We start from the raw sequence: 18,794 nt of genomic DNA on the forward strand, positions 1-18,794 counted from the left end.
ATTCGAAAATGTAAAAAAAAAAAAAAAAAAAAAAATTATAATAAAGAATGAGTGTTTCAAAACTTTTGACCGGTAGTGTAGATAACACTCCAACACACTGCACAACCCCTTAATCTCCCTTTTCATGCAAGAATATATAGTCTGCATGCATAGCACATAGATTAGTTATACATTTGGTGTTTTTGGCAATGCATTGCAAGTATATGTTTGTGAAACAGCATGCATGACGATAACTTTTTAATTTTAATTTAGTTGTCCTAAATTCAAATGTACATATGTTAATTTTCACCCTGCATGTTAACTTACAGCGTTCTGTAAAGTAAAGCTCTAAGATAGTGTTAGATATTTTTGCTTGAACATGTTTTGTTTTGTGTTTCCTTTCCTGTTTTTTGTTTTTTTTTCGTTGTTGTTGTTGTTGTTTGTGTTTTGGGTGTTGCCGTTCTATTGTGCCCAGGTCCCTCAACCCAACAGTATCTTAAGATACAGATCCGTCCGCCAGCAATTGGTTCAGTTGTCATGGTGAACGGTGACTCCTCCCACATTTTTTCTCTCCCCCTCACCCCACCTCCCCCTCCTACCCAGCCCCTTTCCCATCAGCCCCTCTTCACCTCATTTGGCTATAATATGCCCACCTGCAGCACATTTGGGTATGAACCAGCCTCCTCCCGCACAGAGGAGCCTCAAAAAGAGACAGGTATAAACACACATATACACAGTCAGAATCACACACATATTCACCCATCATAACCGTATCATATCATATGTATAATTGCCTTTTTTAACTTCATGACCACAGTTAAAGGTATAGCTCACCCAAAAATGAAATTTCTTTCATAACTTACCCTCATGTTTTTCCAATCCTGTTTGACTTTCTTTCTTTTGGAGAACACAGAAAGTGATATTTTAAAGAATGTTGTGAATGTTGCGATTCCCTGATTTCCACTTAAAAAAGGACCCAAAAAGTATCTTAAAAGTAGTCTATGCGACTTGTGTGTCATATTACGTCTTATCAAGGCATACGGTGGGTTTGGTGAGAAAAAACTTGAATTTAAGTAATGTTTGTCAGTGAAAATGTTGAAGCTTGTTCACAGTGGCACGCATGTTTATGCGAGAATTTGCGTTGTTTAGCGCTAAAAACAAATATACTGCGAGTTCTCACTTGAACATGTGAATGGCAACATGAGAATTAGTAAATTATGACTGAATTTTAATTTTTGGGTGAACTATTACTTTAAGATGTAAAAACGGGGAAAAATTCATAGTTCACTTTGAAAAATCAAAAGAAACAAGAAATTATATTATGTTTTAAAAATATTAAGCCTATTTAATTAAATTATGACATTATTTTCATGATGATTAAGAGCCCACCCCAATTCTTATAACCAAAAATGCATATTTGATATATTGTACTGTATTTAAAAAGAACGTAACAAACATTATATTACAATATTTTTTATGAAAAGTAATTGTCATGAAAATGTCACAATGCAATAATAGTAATAATAATAGGCTTTCATACATTTTCAAACATACAGTACGTTTTCATCAGCAAGGCTCCCAGATGACTGCCAAATTTGCTACAGTCCATTTGAACTGCCCCAAATAACTCCTTTGCTACCTGCTCCCTTTGGTGTGCATCTATGGTTGCCAATTAGGAGTTTACAAAGTAATTTGTTTTTTTCTCCCTTTTTTTGTGCACATGTACTATATGATATCTTTCAGGCTCAAGAGGATCTGTTTCCAGCCCTCTTGATTCTCCGACCTTCAGCGGCCAGCAGAGCGGTGCTAACGAAGAGATTTGGGTGCTGAGGAAACCTTTAGCAGGTACAGTACATACACATCTCAGAAGACAAACATTTGAACTAAAAATCTTGATTTTCAAAAAAAAACATGTTTTTTGTCAACAACCCAAGTACACTTATGGAACCACTCAAAATGTATTTTGAATCTCTTATGTAAGTTCGGTTTTTCCTTTTATCTGATCAGTTAATCAAATGATGCACACAAACTGACTCAACAGGATCTTATTTTTCTATTCAATGTTATTTATTTCTTTATTCTTTTTGTTCATCAGCAGGGGGCAGTGTCGGCAGCATGGGCAGCACAGGCAGTTTAAACAGTGGACGTTCTTCTACTAGCATTCAAAGCAGTAATGCCAATGCTCACCTCGCCAACTCACCTGTGCCTGTGCCGACCACCCCGACACACTCACCTGGGATTAACACACATAGCCACAATGTACCGGGACTGCACGCTCAGGCCGAGGGCGTGAAGGTGGGACATAAACCATTCACACTCATACATAAGGACAAATAAATTCTGTCTTATTTCCTTTGTCTGTCTTTCTCACATTTTCTCATATTGATTGTATGTGTTTTTTAGCTGTTGGCCACGGTGCTGTCCCAATCAGCCAAAGCAAAAGAACATCTTATGGACCAATCACAATCTTTAGATCCTATTTCAGGTACTTCAGTATATACCCGTTATTTAATTGGTATTTTTCACTCTTAAAAGATACTAAATAAAACATTATTCTAACTGAACATGCGCTATACCCTCCCAGGACAGTCTCTGCAGTGAAATTTACTTTTTGTTGCTTGAAATTAAAAGTATATACATTTTCACACATTGTGATGCATCAAAGCCCTTATTCTTACACTGATGTTAGAAAACAACCAAATAGCTTTACAAAAATGGTAAATTAATTGGTTTGTCTCATATGTCTCATTTGTATGTCTCATATGTCAATGTTGCTATGCCTCCAGATGTTATAAAGGGGTCATTTCATATTATATTTTTTTCCCTCCCTGAGGTAAATAAAGCCAAAACCAACCTGGTCTTATAGAATCACATTACAATATATCATTATTTTTACATGGCTCGTTGTACATATCGTGACAGTTTCCTAGTGAAATGAACACTAGAGGCGCTACAACAACAATGACATTTATTCACTTTCACACAAATCATGAGTAAAACGGCATATTATCAGTTCATAAACGTACTTTTCGCCCTGTTCCTCCTTACACAATGCTGTCTTATGACATCTAAACACTTTTACTATAATGCATCTCTTGTAAGGTGATACATTAAAGTTTGCATTATATAACCAACTACATATACAGGCTTGTTCGAATGCCATCAAAATGCGCAGTAGCTCATCTGAGTCGAAAGTGTCATAGAAGCATCAAAATATTTTTTTGTGTGTTACATTTGCTTTTTATGACACTATCAGTTAGGTTTAGGGTAGGGAGGTCGGTTTTGTTGATTTAAAACTCGATGAAACAGTAACCTTAAAAATTGCATCTTTATTGGAGAACATTTTATTCACTTTTAGCACCACACAGTGGACATTTTACCTCGAAGCTCGTAGTGTAATTTCGCAAAAATGTTGCCACAAGTAATTTTCAGGAGATTAGGCATACCGAAACAGTCACAGTTGAATTTGAAATGACAATTTTTCACCTTCTCTAAACCAGTTTAATTCAATTGGCTGTTTTGTGCTTGTGTGGAAAATCCCTCTTTGCACATGAAATGAATAAGAAATATATGCAGATTGGCTGGTGTTACACCGCACAGCCAGGAACAGCACACAAGTTTAGTTAACTTTCTGCACTTTTAACTCCTGTTAGTTCTTCTGGTGTTTGGGAATAATAGAATATATCCTACTTTATCTTCATTGTTTCACCATCAATGAGCGAGCCAAGTTTGTGAATACGGAATGAGCGTTGTTTACATGAAAATGTAGGCGGTTCGTTTTTAGAGCTCTGAAAAATACAGTTTGTTTTATCTCAAAAGATCAAGAAAAAAATTATTCCTTATGATATGACCCACTTTAATAGCTTATACCTGCACTATAAGTCCTCATGTGTAAAAATAGTAAAGTTTTGTTCAGTTTGAAATTTTATTGTTTTTTGCCTTAGGCTCTGCTCAGCACACTCAGAATGCATCTGTTGTCCCACATCAGCAGAGGAAAAAGCCCTTTGTGGATCCTTTGCTACAGAGGAAAGATGAAGCTTCAGCTGAAACCAAGGCAAGTGTGTGTGTGTGTGTGTGTGTGTGTGTGTGTGTGTCTGGTGGCCCAGATTTGTGTATGCGAATCATAATGCGTCCATGTGTCTATATTTGTTGCTTGAATGGCCTTAAGGTTGGTCAGCACGTCTATTTTCAGAATGAGAATGAATATTGTAAAACAAAAACAAAGCCTATGATTTATTGCATGTTTATAAGTTTATTTTACATGTAACATGCAATAAAAATATATACATATAAAACATAGTATAAAATACATAGTATATATATAGTCTATTAGTGTTTGTCGAGAAAAAAACAACAAAACACTGGTGCAACCATAGTAACCATAGTATCAGCTGGTTATACCATGGTACTTTGATATATATCATGGTAAAAAAATTATTACTATATTAAGTTATCATGGTGTTTACATGGTACTCCAAAGTATCTATAGCATGGCATAACCACTGCTACAGTATATGTCCAAAACACATGGTAATGGTACATTTCTGTTAGTGAAGTATGTTTAGTTTGTGTATTTTTAAGCAAGAATGTTATTTGCTGCCACACAGTGGCTGTAATGTATACTGACTGACACACTTTCATATCATACCAGGACAGGGAATCATGACTATGTCAAAGGAAGTTCTGAATTACATATGTATTCCTCTCTTTCTCTGTCATACTGTATGTGTGGTGTGTGTTGTAGACCACAGAGGCTGTTGTTGAATGGCTCACTAGTGCTCAGCTGCAGTTCTACTCAACAAACTTTCTCACTGCTGGTTATGACCCGCAAACCATAAGCAGAATAACACCAGAGGTAACATACACAAATACAAAAAAAGTAAACATTGTGAAACATCATTGTCAAAAATCATGCTGAGTGTCCATGTGAAATAAAGAAAAGTGAAGTTAGTTCTGAGAAAAGGTCTAGCATAATTTGTTTGCAGATGCTATTTGGTTTAAAAGGTTTAAATGTCATTGCATTAGATAACAAAATATCGAAGTGTGGATTAAGTGTCCTGATTGGTTTTGGGGCAACTGTACAATGTGGTGATAGTCAAAACAGTCTAAAATTCTTTTGGTCAGCTTATTCTAACATTCTAATTACTCTTATTTGACCAACTTGTTATATCAGCTAGAGAACTCGAGCTATTTGTGTGTAATCTACAGGACCTTACTGCAATTGGAGTGATAAAGCCAGGGCACCGGAAGAAAATGTTATCAGAAATCAGCAAAATGAACATCCCAGAATGGATACCTCAAGAGAAGCCTGTAGGAGAAAGATGTGCATACACAATAACATTATAACACCCACAATACCATTGCAATCACATTACTCAATTCAGTTACTTAATATCTTTGTAACCTGATAGGCCAGTTTGGCAGAATGGCTGTCAGCGATTGGTCTGAATCAATACTACCAGACTCTGGTTCAGAACGGCTACGATAATATGGACTTTATTAGTGATATTACCTTGGAGGACCTAAAGGAGATTGGCATCACTAAACTAGGCATGTATATTACACTTACACACAGAATATTTAAAAACATGTTTTTTCATGATAAATAAAGACCACTATGTCAGTACATATTCTGGCTGCTGGTGTCACCACCAAGCTTAACAAGACTTCCCTAGTCAACTAGCTTCTCCAAAAAGACCATGCGAGTCCATTTTTGCTGATGAACAACATTGCTGTCCTGTGCTGTCCAGTAACTATAATCTGATTGTTTTAAATGTAATGCCTCACACTACTTTGACTAAAAAGTAATTATACTACAGTACTTAATTACTTTTTAATAAGATTACACCCAAAACTGAATACAGTATATATTGCATAATTACAAAGATATTATTTTTTTTGTCACTGAAAACTATATACTGTATTAACATACATATTATATTTGAGTTTTACAAATATGGCCATACTGTACATAAGATTTCTGTTTGGTAAAGCCTCAAAAACAAAAATAAGTAACTGTCCACCTCATTTTTCAGGACACCAGAAGAAGTTAATGTTAGCTGTCGGACGACTGAGTGAACCTCCTCCAGAAGCAGACATTCTAAGCAAGGAGAGCCAATTTGAAGAGAGCACAGACTCAAAACAATCATTAGCAACTAGTGTGACCTGCACAGAACCAGATACAAACTCTGTCCCCTCTGTTCAAATACGCAAAAGATTGGAGGGGCGTGGCTCACCCCAGCACAGTGCCCAAGGGGGTGGCATACAAAGAGCCAATGCCCCTCCCCCTCTGAAAAAGCCAAGCTCAATTGACAGCCCCACCCAAACACCTCCTCATACCCCTACAAAAGGCAGAATCTCCTCTTCTGCCTCAAGTTCTCCTTCACACACCCCTTCCTCCCCACTGAAAATGCAGAGCAGGGCCAGAGGGCCATGCAACTCACACACTTACACCCATTCCGTCCCATTACTTTGCCTACCGCCTGAAGGAGAAACCGAAAACGGCAACAGTCGAATTCTGACACAGCCAAGGCATGGACAACCCATCAATGCTGATCACGAGTTACCCTTGCCAGATTCCTCGGTGAAATATGCCACACTAGGTGGACATAGAGTTACTCCCAGTAGCTCTGCAAAAACCACTGGAGAAAACCTTGACATCAACAGTGTCAATCACAGTCAGACCTTTGCTACAGCTCGGCCTCGTAGGAGGACTCGTCCACCAACTCCGCCCAAACGTTCCTGCTCTTCCATATCCACGGGTAATCTGGCTGACGAGGCTGCAGCGGATGATTTAGGGTCAAGTGAAAACAGGGCTAACAGATTGCTACTCAATGTGACATACAGGGAGCGAAGGCGAAGCGACTGTGGCATTGCCGCTGAAAAAACCTCATCGGGGGGCAGCGTTAGAGACATTGCAGCCATGCTTGAAATGTCCAATCTTGGGAGCAGTGGTAAAGGAAGTGGCAGTGGTTATTTGCAGGTAATTCAACAGTTACATGGTACAAAAATGCACTCAAAAAATATTTTATTCTATTTTTATATTTACGTATTTTAATTGTGTAGCACTACAAAACTGAATCTTTAACTAATCTACATTATTATACATTACACATAAATGTGAATTTAAGTTTATTAAAAACTTCACATTATGCTTAATTCATAATTTGTACATTTTGCTAAATACACTGCCTGGCCCAAAAAAAAGTCACATACTCTAATATTTTGTTGGACTGCCTTTAGCTTTGATTATGGCACACATTCGTCATGGCATTTGTTTCAACAACCTTATACAACGTCACAACATTTATTTCTGTCCAGAGTTGCATTAAGTTTTGGCCGAGAACTTGTATTGACGACGGGAGAGCACTCCATAAAGTCTTCTCCAACACATCCCAAAGACCTTCAATGGGGTTAAGGTCAGGACTCTGTGGTGGCCAATTCATGTGTGAAAATGATTCCTCATGCATCCTGAACAACTCTTTCACAATTTGAGCCCAATGAATCTTGGCATTGTCGTCCTGGAATATGCCCGTGCCGTCGGGGAAGAAATTAATTGATGGTATAACCTGGTCACTCAGTACATTCAGGTAGTCAGCTGACTTCATTTTATTGCCGCATAATGTTGCTGAGCCTAGACCTGACCAACTGAAGCTACCCCAGATCATAACACTGCCTCCAGAGGCTTGTTCAGTGGGCACTATGCATGATGGGTTCATCGCTTCATGTGCTTCCCTTCTTACCCTGACGCGCCCATCACTTTGGTATAGGGTAAATCTGGACTCATCAGACCACATGACATTTTTCCATTGCTCCACAGTTCAATCTTTATGTTCCTTAGCAATTTGAAGTTGTTTTTTCCGATTAGCCTCACTAACAAGTGGCTTTCTTGTGGTCAAACAGTTGTTTAGTCCCAATCCTGTAAGTTCTCGTTGCATTGAGCGTGTGGAAATGCTCTTACTTTCACTATTAAACATAGCCATGAGTTCTGCTGTCGATTTTTTACGATGTGACTTCAAGCGTTTTAGTGATCTCTGATCACGATCATTCAAGATTTTTTTTTCCGACCACATATCTTCTGCGAAGCTGATGGTTCACCACTATCCTTCCAGGTTTTAATAATGCGTTGGACAGTTCTTAACCCAATTCCTATGATTTCAGCAATCTCTATAGTTGTTTTCTTTGATTGATGCTGGCCAATAATTTGCCCCTTCTGAAACACAGTAACATCTTTTCCATAACCACGGGATACATCTTCCGACATGGTCGTTTAAGAAATGAGAAGCTACACACTGCATCATATAGGGTTAAAAGAATTGTTGCCAGCTGAATCATATTAATCACGGCAATAATGATCCAATCATTGGCTCTTAAGTATCTGCTTATTTAAATCCAAACCTCAACTTTTTTTTTGACCAGGCAGTGTATTACTCAATTAATTTTGTGGAAATTTGTGCTACAAATTAAATGCTTAAATAAAATAAAAAATAGACTGATATATTTTTTTGAATGACAACATCCCAATATAAAACAGACATGAAAAAGGTCCTGTAGTCATAACCATGTATTAGCACCAATAATTGCACAGAATTGTATTTTAAAAGTATATTATAATAGGCACACTTAACAATTTATCCAGCTCAAACAATAACACAATGGAGCTAAAAAAAAAACTACATGTATTACACTGGCGGGCAAAAGTTTGGAATAATGTACAGATTTAGCTTTTTCTGAAGGAAATTGGAACTTTAATTCTCCAAAGTTGCATTCAACTGATCACAAAGTATAGTCAGGACATTACTGATGTAAAAAAACAGCACCATCACTATTTGAAAAGTCATTTTTGATCAAATCTAGACAGGCCCCATTTCCAGCAGCCATCACTCCAACACCTTATCCATGAGTAATCATGCTAAATTGCTAATTTGGTTCTAGAAAATCACTTGCCATTATATCAAACACAGTTGAAAGCTATTTGGTTCGTTAAATGAAGCTTAACATTGTCTTTGTGTTTGTTTTTGAGTTGCCACAGTATGCAATAGACTGGCATGTCTTCAGGTCAATATTAGGTCAAAAATGGCAAAAAAAGAAACTGCTTTCTCTAGAAACTCGTTAGTCAATCATTGTTTTGAGGAATGAAGGCTATACAGTGCTTGAAATTGCCAAAAATATTAAGATTTCATACAAAGGTGTACACTACAGTCTTCAAAGACAAAGGACAACTGCTCTAACAAGGACAGAAAGAGATGTGGAAGGCCAGATTTACAACTAAACAAGAGGATAAGAACATCTCCATAAGAGTCTCTAGTTAGAGAAATAGATGCCTCACATGTCCTTAGCTGACAGCTTCATTGAATTCTACCCACTCAACACCAGTTTCGTGTACAACAGTACAGAGAAGACTCAGCGGTGCAGGCCTTATGGGAAGAATTGCAAAGAAAAAGCCACTTTTGAAATAGAAAATCAACAGATAATTGGAAAAGAGTGTCATGGATCTTAACCCCATTGAGCATTTGTGGGATCAGCTAGACTGTAAGGTGCGTGAGAAGTGCCCGACAAGACAGCCACATCTATGGCAAGTGCTACAGGAAGCGTGGGGTGAAATGTCACCTGAGTATCTGGACAAACTGACAGCTAGAATGCCAAGGATCTGCAAAGCTGTCATCGCTGCACATGGAGGACTTTTAGATGAGAACTCTTCGAAGTGGTTAAAGAAGTTCTGAAAAAAAAAACAAATCTAATTTTAATAGTAATTTTTCATGTTATTAATGTCCTGACTATACATTGTGATCAGTTGAATGCCACTTTGGTGAATAAAAGTACCAATTTCTTTCCATAGGAGCAAAATCTGTACATTATTCCAAACTTTTGGCCGCCAGTGTACATATTGCATATTCACGTTTCAAAACTTGCAAAACATATACTGACTTAAGTGTAATTTAAAAACAACAAAGGCTTCCATATTTTTTTCAGATGCCTGAATGATGAATATTGTACTGCCCTGCAAATGCAAAATACTGTAAACACATATATTTATAACCAAAAAAGGGGTCTCAGACTTTGAATATGAGCATATATGAGCTCTCTGTCAAAGGACAGATCTGAGAAAACATGGGAATGTTTTATAATCCACATTTGGCTGGACAATCAAAAACTTTAAAGCCATTTTCCTTGGTTTCAGTGTTGGCGATAGATATTGCATTTTTACTTTGTAGTACACTAAAGTCTGTCTTGTGTTTTGGGTGGCCAATTAGTGCATTTTGATGTTCTACAGGCGAACAAAATCCTCTTGCAGCAGAACCGTGACGTTTTGAGTTCACACTGCACAATCAGCGGACCAGTATCAGGATTTTCTGCAGACGCTGAGATTCCACCGCATCATGGGACAGCACCTCGTGAAACACCCTCAATTAAACAGGCCCCCGAGCCACGGCCACGTTCCATGGTCAGTCATCTCGATGGGGGCATTGCTTCTCTGCCACAGGTGGAGTGGTCCCGGATGGATGCCACAGCAACTTTGAGAAGACCACGCCCACCACATCACTCTGACGGTGAAAATTTTAACCTGACAGAAAGCGGTACGATAAAGCGAAGGCCCAAAGCATTAGCTCCACCGCAGAGTAATGGAACAGATGGAGGTGCGCCAGAGAATGCTTGGAGAAGGCCTGTCTCAGAAGCTTGTGTTGGTGACGGTGGTAGAGAACAACCTGATGGTTTTGGCTCTTTTCCCAGACAAATGCTGAAACCTCCAGTTTCACCCAAACCAGCAATGGCCCTTCGAAAACCAGACCCCCCAACTCCTACAAGAAGGGTTCCCTTACCAGGACCAGAAGGTCAACATAGCCCAGGTAACATCTTTTCCTTGCAATTCAAAGAGCAATTCAATGAAAACACTAGCATGTTGTTGGATTTTAAATGCTGATGTCCCCAACAGGTTTCTTAACTAGCCAGAAATCCTTGGTCAAACAGAAAGACCATGCTGGTCAACAAGTTGTACAAGTAAAGTTTTGCATGGCCATACTGGTCCATCTGCTAGAACAGCACCAGACTAGCCTGGACAAGCGTGGAAATTCATGCTAGTCTTAGTTGGCCTTTTCAGCTGGGTAAATGATTATGTACTGTATTTACAGTAAAAAGTACTGTCTAAAAGGTTGTTTTAGACTATTACTCAAAGAAGCCATTAAAAATATAGTAAGGCCGGAAACATACTTTACGCAACTACACGTATGCAGATTTAAATGCGTGGCCAACGCGTGGTACGGTTTAACATGCTTAATGTGCATTCTCGCAATACTGCTGTGGCAACAAACCTCAGTTCTCAAGGGGGCAATAGACTTGCCCTCAAAAGTCAGTGCCATTAAACTTGATGTGTTATTTAAAATGTAATAACATTACCTTTCTTGTTCAGCAGAATCTCTTCAAACTGTTGCTCCGTGACAATAGTTACCATAGAAGTGTTCACCCAGTAAAGTATTTTTTTGGCCTAATGTCCACTATAGCGCCCCTTGCGGCAGCGTTGAGAATGCAATGCATACTTGCTTTGTGTTATGGATTATGGTTTGATAATTTGAAATGCAACAATGCACAAAATCTAGCTTGTGTAGCTAGATGCGTATGCACTCACATACGTGTGTAGTGTATGTTTCAGCCTTAAAGCTTAAGTAATAATTAAATAAATACGTTCAATATGTTTCTGAAGGATTGCAGCTTCACTGTTAGGGCTGGGTAAAGATATAGATTTTCTTTTGAATGATCCCAATAACGATTCTTAAAATCCCCAAATCGATCATTCACTTTATGCAATGCTCTACAATGTGAGTAAATCACTCACAAATGCACACAGTCAATTTAATGCGTTAATTTAGTGCGATTAATTATTATTTAAAAAATAATGCATTAAAAAAACAACGCAGGTAATCTTGCCTTCTAACTCGTACAGTACATTCTTTCCATAAAAATTACGGAAGTACGCATTTTTCTACCATTGGATCATTTCAAGCTTGAAGTACATATAACTTTGCGTTTATACAAGTCACGTCAGCAGGGGGCAGTCTGCATGTGTCACAAGCAGTGCGGCCATGGAATAAGGGCCGTTCACTCAGGACACATTCTTGACAGCTCGGTTAAGCAAAACAGAATGCAGGGATCACGAGACACAATTTTCACAGTTTCAACTTCTTTTAACTTCACTTAGCGTCTTAAAAACATGATGTTTATGATGCTGAAAACCAGTGAGATTCTCAAAAAAGTGTCTAACTTATGCTTATGTACATACACGAAAATTAAAGTGCAGACAGAACACAAGCCCGGCTCCTGTGAGAACAAGGCAGATTGACAAACTATACTACAAAATGGATTGCTGTGGACTGTAAGACAATGATAGGCCTAAGCTCTATGAAATGGGAATAAAACCAAATGTATTGACTTCTAAAGCCACTTTTTGTATTATCAAATCAATGCTTTTGTCTTCTGTCACAATGCAATGTATTTTAATCTGAATATCTGAATTATTATATAGATTTTAATTATTTAAATTATTATGTAAAATTATTTTGTGAATATTATTAAATTATGTTAAACTGCATTTAAATAATTTAAATAATTTATTTTATTATACATTTTTATTCTCATTTCTTGTTCTTAATTGGTTTTAAAATTGATTTTCATGTATCTTGTATTTTCTTAATGTAAAGCACTTTGACCATTATGGATGAAATGTGCTATATAAATAAACTTGCCATGCCTTGCTTTGTATATTTTGACAATGGTAATTCACTGTAAGATATACAGTAATATGTCTTATTATCATATTTTTATAATTCTCCAATATGACTTGGTAGTATTTCCTGGTTGATGAATTGAGATTTTCAGCAAGTCGTACATTACATGGCTTTCTTTTTCTTTCAATAGTGGAGGATAAAAAAATACCTCCTCCAGTATCTCCCAAGCCAAGTCCGCCTCCCACACTGCCTAAACCAGTAAAAATCAAGCCGATCCTTACCATCGGAACTCCCAGCTCCCCTGAAGCAGATGCTCTCAGCCCATCCAGTGTCTCCTTCAGCCCTGCTCGAACTGAACTCCAAGTGGAGTATCCACCACAGACTTTGAGTCCAGTTACCCCAAAACCACAAGAAGGGAACACACTTTCCCTACGAGCAGCAACTTCTCCAGCCCAGAGCCCTCAGACGCCCCAGACCCCACAAACACCCTCTACACCAGGGTCAGGCTCAGCTCCAGTGAAGCCCCCAAGATCATCCATGGCTAGTCTCTCAGTGGACATCCCAGGTCCTCTTGAAGTTGAGCTTCCTGGAGTGGAGGTTGTACAAAAGAGACTGAGAGAAGTAGAGAAGCAGAGAGAGGAAGAGGAAATTAGGAATCAAGACAAGATGGACAAGACGGGTCTGATCCAGGTGGATCCAGCGTTTGAAGGAGAACAAGATGTGATTTCAGGGTTCTCACGAGGAAGTCATGTCACAGAGATAGGGGAGGGGGTGGGGCCCATGGTTATGAGGAGGAGGAAGGTAGGTGTGGCCAGGCAAACACAAGTAGAGGGTGAACCACAAGATGGAGATGGAAAGACAGAGTTGGAAAGCCAAGGGTTATTGAAGATTGCTGAAACATGGGGCAGTGCTTCAGTGGACGTGGCACAGCTCAGACTGGAGGAGACCAGTGCCTCCCTGGCTGCTGCTCTGGAAGTAGTGGAAGAGAAGATTAAAAAGGAGGACAGGTATATGAGTAGATGTTTAAAGACAAATACCATTCTTCCTCCTTAGTACTAAGTGAGCCTGATCTCAAAAAAATTACATGACAAAGGCATTATTTTTGCAAATTTATATTATGTGGTTTCTTACATGCATTACAACAGTTCAGATGTGAAGTTTTAAATCAACAAAACCAACCTACACTAAACCATCTACCTAAACCTGACCGATAGTGTCATAGAGAGCAAACATGGGAGGAAAAATGCAATTGCTGAAATAACCACATCATTTTGTGGTACTTCTATGTCACTTTAAGCTTACATGTCAACTTGTGTGCTCTTCAGGACTCATACCCTGGTCCTTCGCATCAAATGTGCAACACAAGTGAATTTATTCTGGAGAAAGAACCAGACAGATATTCGCGCATTCCCACTCAGCATGAGTGATGCTTGGGCTGCATTTCCTGAAGCTCTAAGTTGAACATTAGTAGCACTTAAATTGTACTTACTACAGCACGTTTCCCAAAAGCATCGTTATCGAAGTAGCACGTAAAAACGCTAACTAGAGCTATGAACTGCTCTTAAACCCATTAAGTGCAACTACATGTATTGTTCTCGCATCTTATACAGTTTATCAGATACAAAGGGACATTTAATAAATTATATTAATATATTTTGATCATTCTGCACATGGTTTCAGAGGATAAAAATGTGTTGAAAAAAATCGCATTGAAATCAATAGGCAGTCTCCGCAGTCTGTGCGTGCTACGTGATAGGTGTAAATTAGGTCTAAACACAGATCTAAATTTACACGACACATAACACAGTATAACGTTTTATTGGGCTTCTTTGAGAAGCATAACTTTAATGGCAACAGAAAGATGTGTTCTTATTGAACAGATTTGCTTAGAAGACATATGTGAGTAATGTGACTATTTAAAACTTAAATAGGCCAAAAATAAATAATTAACATATGGTTAACAAAGGAGGGTGAGAGTGTGTAATGAGTGATTATTTCTCCCTTTTCCTCCTCCTCCTCTTCTTCCTCCCTCCAATGGATGATTTAAATAGTCCTAGTCTGTTTACTTGGCAGTCACAAATTGCATGCTGCATAATGGCAGTCAGGCTACAATTGCACAGTAGGGCTGGGCGATATGAAAAATATATTCATGATATTTTTCGAAAAAAATATCGCCAACGATCAAAATATATTAATATAATTTATTGAATGTCCCTTTGTATCTGATAAACTGTGAAAGATGCGAGAACAATACGTGTAGTTGCACTTAATGGGTTTAAGAGCGGTTCATATCTCTAGTTAATTTACGAGCATTTTTACGTGCTACTAAGATAATGATGCTTTTGGGAAACGTGCTGTAGTAAGTACAATTTATGTGCCACTAAAGTTCAACTTAGAGCTTTGGGAAACTCAGCCCAAGCATCACCCACGCCGAGCGGGACTGCACGAGTGTCTGTCTGGTTCTTTCTCCAGAATAAATTTAATTAATAACCGCTGCAGTGTCCAGATCCCAATAATAACTTTGTGCTGATTTGCCAAAAGATGACAAAGGATTTATTTGTTGCTAAATCCTAAACTAAAGTATGATTTAACTAAATCATCTACATTACTTTCTTGCATTGATGAAGCTGCTGGCTCGGCGTTCTATCATTGTGATAATGACATGCTGTTTCTCGTAATTTTGACTTTATTCTCAAAATATTACAACTTTAATCTCATAATGCTATGACTTTATTCTCAAAATAATATGACTTTATTCTCGAAATTTTGACTTTATTCTCAAAATATTATGACTTTCTTCTTGAAATCTTAGGATTTTTTTTAATTTTTTTTTTTTTTTTTTTTATGTGGCACTAAAACACCATTGTAATCATTTTGTGTGGTTAACGAATTGGAAATTTAAGACACTATTCCCTCTCAAATCAAAATATGATGAACTGAGTATGTAATGCACAATTAAAATATTCATTTTTGTTTTTTTCATCACACCAAGTGATCATTCAGGCTTCAGAAAACTTGAAATATATATATACTTAAATCCTTTGAATTAAGAAAGTAGTGTACTACGTTAATTATTTTAATGTGGTTTTATGGTGTTTGTTGTCCTTTTTGGAGTTTGATTGTCAAGAATCACTATTCCCTTTCATTATATGGCCAAAAAAAAAAAAAAATAATAAAAAAAAAATACAAATAAAATTCAATTAAGACTTTTGAAAAAAAAGAATGGTTTGGATGGATATTAGGGTAATAAAATAATGACAGGATTTTCATTATTTTAATAATGAAATAATTCATTAAAGTAATTATTCCTTTAACCTCTCCCTTTATGTCTACTCTATTTTCTCTCTCTTTAGCTCTACTGTGGACAAAAAGAGCACAGTCAGTATCCTGGATGACATTGGCAGCATGTTCGATGATCTAGCTGACCAGTTAGAGGCCATGTTAGATTAAAAATCACATGATAAATCAGAGATTCCATGGGGATTGGAAAGAATTAAAGCTTCAAGTTTCTCAGCGAGGATCAGCAAAAACTACTTAACTGGATGATTACTCCACCTCGGCAAGAACTAAAGTGTGGTTTGAATGCTGGCAACGGAACATAAAAAATGTCAAATTAAAGCATGGATATCTAAATGCGGATGTTTTAAAGCCAGAGATCTAAATTTTAATGAAAATCTCTCATAGTACTGGAACCCCCTTCATTCTCCACCAGCCTTCCATTTTACTCTAGTGGCCAGAATAGGTACTGCTGGTATATATTGCTGGTAAATATCCAAACCTGCAGATATGGACTGCTACCATGCTGCTTCCGGAAATAAGCACAATTTTAAGGGAGACTGTATGACAAGCTTTCTAAATGTAATTTAAGAAGATAAATGCTAATATGTGTGAATGTGCGTATATGTATGTACCAAATGTGGTGTGGGAGTTGAATATTGATTAACATGATAAATATTACTTTTGATGGTTCTGCTAAAAGCACTGAAATCATGTGTTCGTTTATGATGTTAGGAAGCTTAAAGATGTTTTTATTATTTTTGGAGCTGGAGTCTAAATGTAAAGGGGAACTTTACATTTTATCTTATGGTCTTCAGCTGGACAAGTTACTGAAAAACATGTTATTTTGGACTGAATAAATATAAAGAGCAAAACCCCATTTACAGTATGACCCTGAAAATATTCTGACCTTTTTGGACCCTTGAAATATAATGAAGAAAAGCTTTGAACTTAAGGAGGTATATTGTAATCTTTATGTACGTTATTACTGTTGTTGTGGTCAGTGTGTGTGTGTGTGTGTGTGTGTGAGAGAGAGAGAGCGAGAGAGAGAGAGAGAGAGAGAGAGAGAGAGAGAATGTTTGACTGTGTAGTGTAGTTTTATGATGCTGGAAAGATTAGTGTTTATGACATATACAGTAGGTTATAGTTATCATTGATAGAGTAGAGTATGGAATGCTACAGACACCTGCTCATTACCAAACAATGTGTTCTAATAGTCATGGTGTGTGCATGTGTGTGTGATCTGTTCTGGAGACAGTATGTTTGTCTTCTCTTACAAAAATGTACCATGTTATTACCATGTTTTTATGAACATGGTACTGTGGTAATACCATGGTTTTTATAGCGTAGAGTACCATGTAAATTCCATGGTAATCAAACAGTACCATGTTTTATATCAAAGATACCATGGTACCACCACAATACTTTTTGTAAGGGCTGAGTGTGTGTTGACCTATTGGACAGAGCAATTATTCCAGTAATTGCAAACTAAAAAAAGACTACTTACAGAAGTTGCATATTCTATAAGTGGCTATAATTTGATCATTTAAGATTGTCATAGCAAGATGTGTAAGACTACAAAGCAATATTTTTTATCCATGCACCATGTTATTTATTTAGCTTAATAAGTGATACTTTAAAACCAGCCATCTGGAATACAGCAGAAGAGAAAATTTCTGACAATCATGACTATGTTGTCTTTGATTCTGACCCTGCAAAGTCAATGGAATACGTTTTGGAGTATAAACTCTTTTACAGTGTAAAAAAAAAAAAAAAAAAAAAAAAAAAAAACTGTAATAATCCAGTTGTTATTTTGTGTGAACCATCAGCTGGCTAATGTCTGACCCTGCTGAAATAATCAAAGACCTCTTCCATGTAAAGAGCATTGAGAATATGTGGAATTAATATAAATAAATTGTTATGAATACAATCTCAGTGGCAGTTGAGAGTTTGTTCAAGCACTTTATTTTTTTATTGTAGATTGATTTGAAGGAATTGTTTAAGAAATAATCTTTATTGGTCTGCTTTATTTGGATTTATACATTGTGTTTTTTTTGTTTTTTTTTTTTTTTTTCCATCCATTTAGTGTTTGTTTTTTCTTAAGTTGTGTCATTTGCACTCACTCCCCAGGTGTTCAGATTACCTATTTTTGGGCCTATTGGTAGTTGTCACAACAACACATAAATGCATTGTATGCATATATGCCTACAATAAATGTATCTGAATATGTACAAAAAGTCTGCTGTCACACTAGAGACATTGTTTTCTTATTTGCTCTGATTCATTAACACATTTTTTTTATATGTTATACAGGTATATTTTAAAATACAAAGGTTAATAAAATTACCAGAATTCAGTAAGAGAAGAAAATCACTTAGGGAGAAATGTCTTAACCTATTGGTCAAGAAAAAAAAAGTTAAAGACACTAAACCAGGCAATTTTTTTCAATGACATATGGAAACTCATAATTGTTTTGTTTTTTAAGATAGTATGGTTGTTGTTGTTGTTGTTTTAATAGCTTAATAAAAAGTCATGCTCAGAAGAAGTTGCACAATATGATAGATATGCTTTGTTGTCATTTGTGGGGAAACCCTTATGATGCTTAAGCATTCTGCAGTGCTGAAGTCTCTTGGTAGAATTGTTGACACGCACATTTTAATAAAAGATAATTAGTCTTGTTCCAATCGTGAATAGCTGTGCAATTTACTCAAAGTATATATATATATATATATATATATATATATATATAATAAAAATAAAAAAACGGTCATTTGGCACCATCTACTGGCGCAAAAGTGTAATTTGCATAAATGGTCAATG

General features: G+C 37.0%; 1 protein-coding gene across 2 annotated transcripts in view; it reads left to right on the plus strand.

Annotated features, from left to right (window-relative positions):
- LOC127445420 (caskin-1-like) overlaps window positions 1-17,904 on the plus strand; it is a 77,218-nt gene extending 59,314 nt beyond the window's left edge. Inside the window, exons 1-12 of one of the 2 annotated variants that reach the window (XM_051705480.1) lie at window positions 242-694; window positions 1,723-1,824; window positions 2,075-2,274; window positions 2,383-2,464; window positions 3,924-4,033; window positions 4,724-4,834; window positions 5,188-5,289; window positions 5,391-5,529; window positions 6,015-6,961; window positions 10,253-10,826; window positions 12,889-13,705; window positions 16,052-17,904. In XM_051705480.1, coding sequence (XP_051561440.1) covers window positions 517-694; window positions 1,723-1,824; window positions 2,075-2,274; window positions 2,383-2,464; window positions 3,924-4,033; window positions 4,724-4,834; window positions 5,188-5,289; window positions 5,391-5,529; window positions 6,015-6,961; window positions 10,253-10,826; window positions 12,889-13,705; window positions 16,052-16,148 — 3,459 coding nt within the window. In that variant the 5' untranslated portion in view covers window positions 242-516 and the 3' untranslated portion in view covers window positions 16,149-17,904. Of the gene's footprint in view, window positions 1-241; window positions 695-1,722; window positions 1,825-2,074; window positions 2,275-2,382; window positions 2,465-3,923; window positions 4,034-4,723; window positions 4,835-5,187; window positions 5,290-5,390; window positions 5,530-6,014; window positions 6,962-10,252; window positions 10,827-12,888; window positions 13,706-16,051 lie in introns of those variants that run through there. The other variant, XM_051705478.1, reaches the window with a different exon arrangement.
- The last annotated feature ends 890 nt before the right edge of the window (window positions 17,905-18,794 follow it).

The sequence above is a fragment of the Myxocyprinus asiaticus genome, chromosome 8, assembly GCF_019703515.2.
Source record: "Myxocyprinus asiaticus isolate MX2 ecotype Aquarium Trade chromosome 8, UBuf_Myxa_2, whole genome shotgun sequence".
Classification (NCBI taxonomy): Eukaryota; Metazoa; Chordata; class Actinopteri; order Cypriniformes; family Catostomidae; genus Myxocyprinus; species Myxocyprinus asiaticus.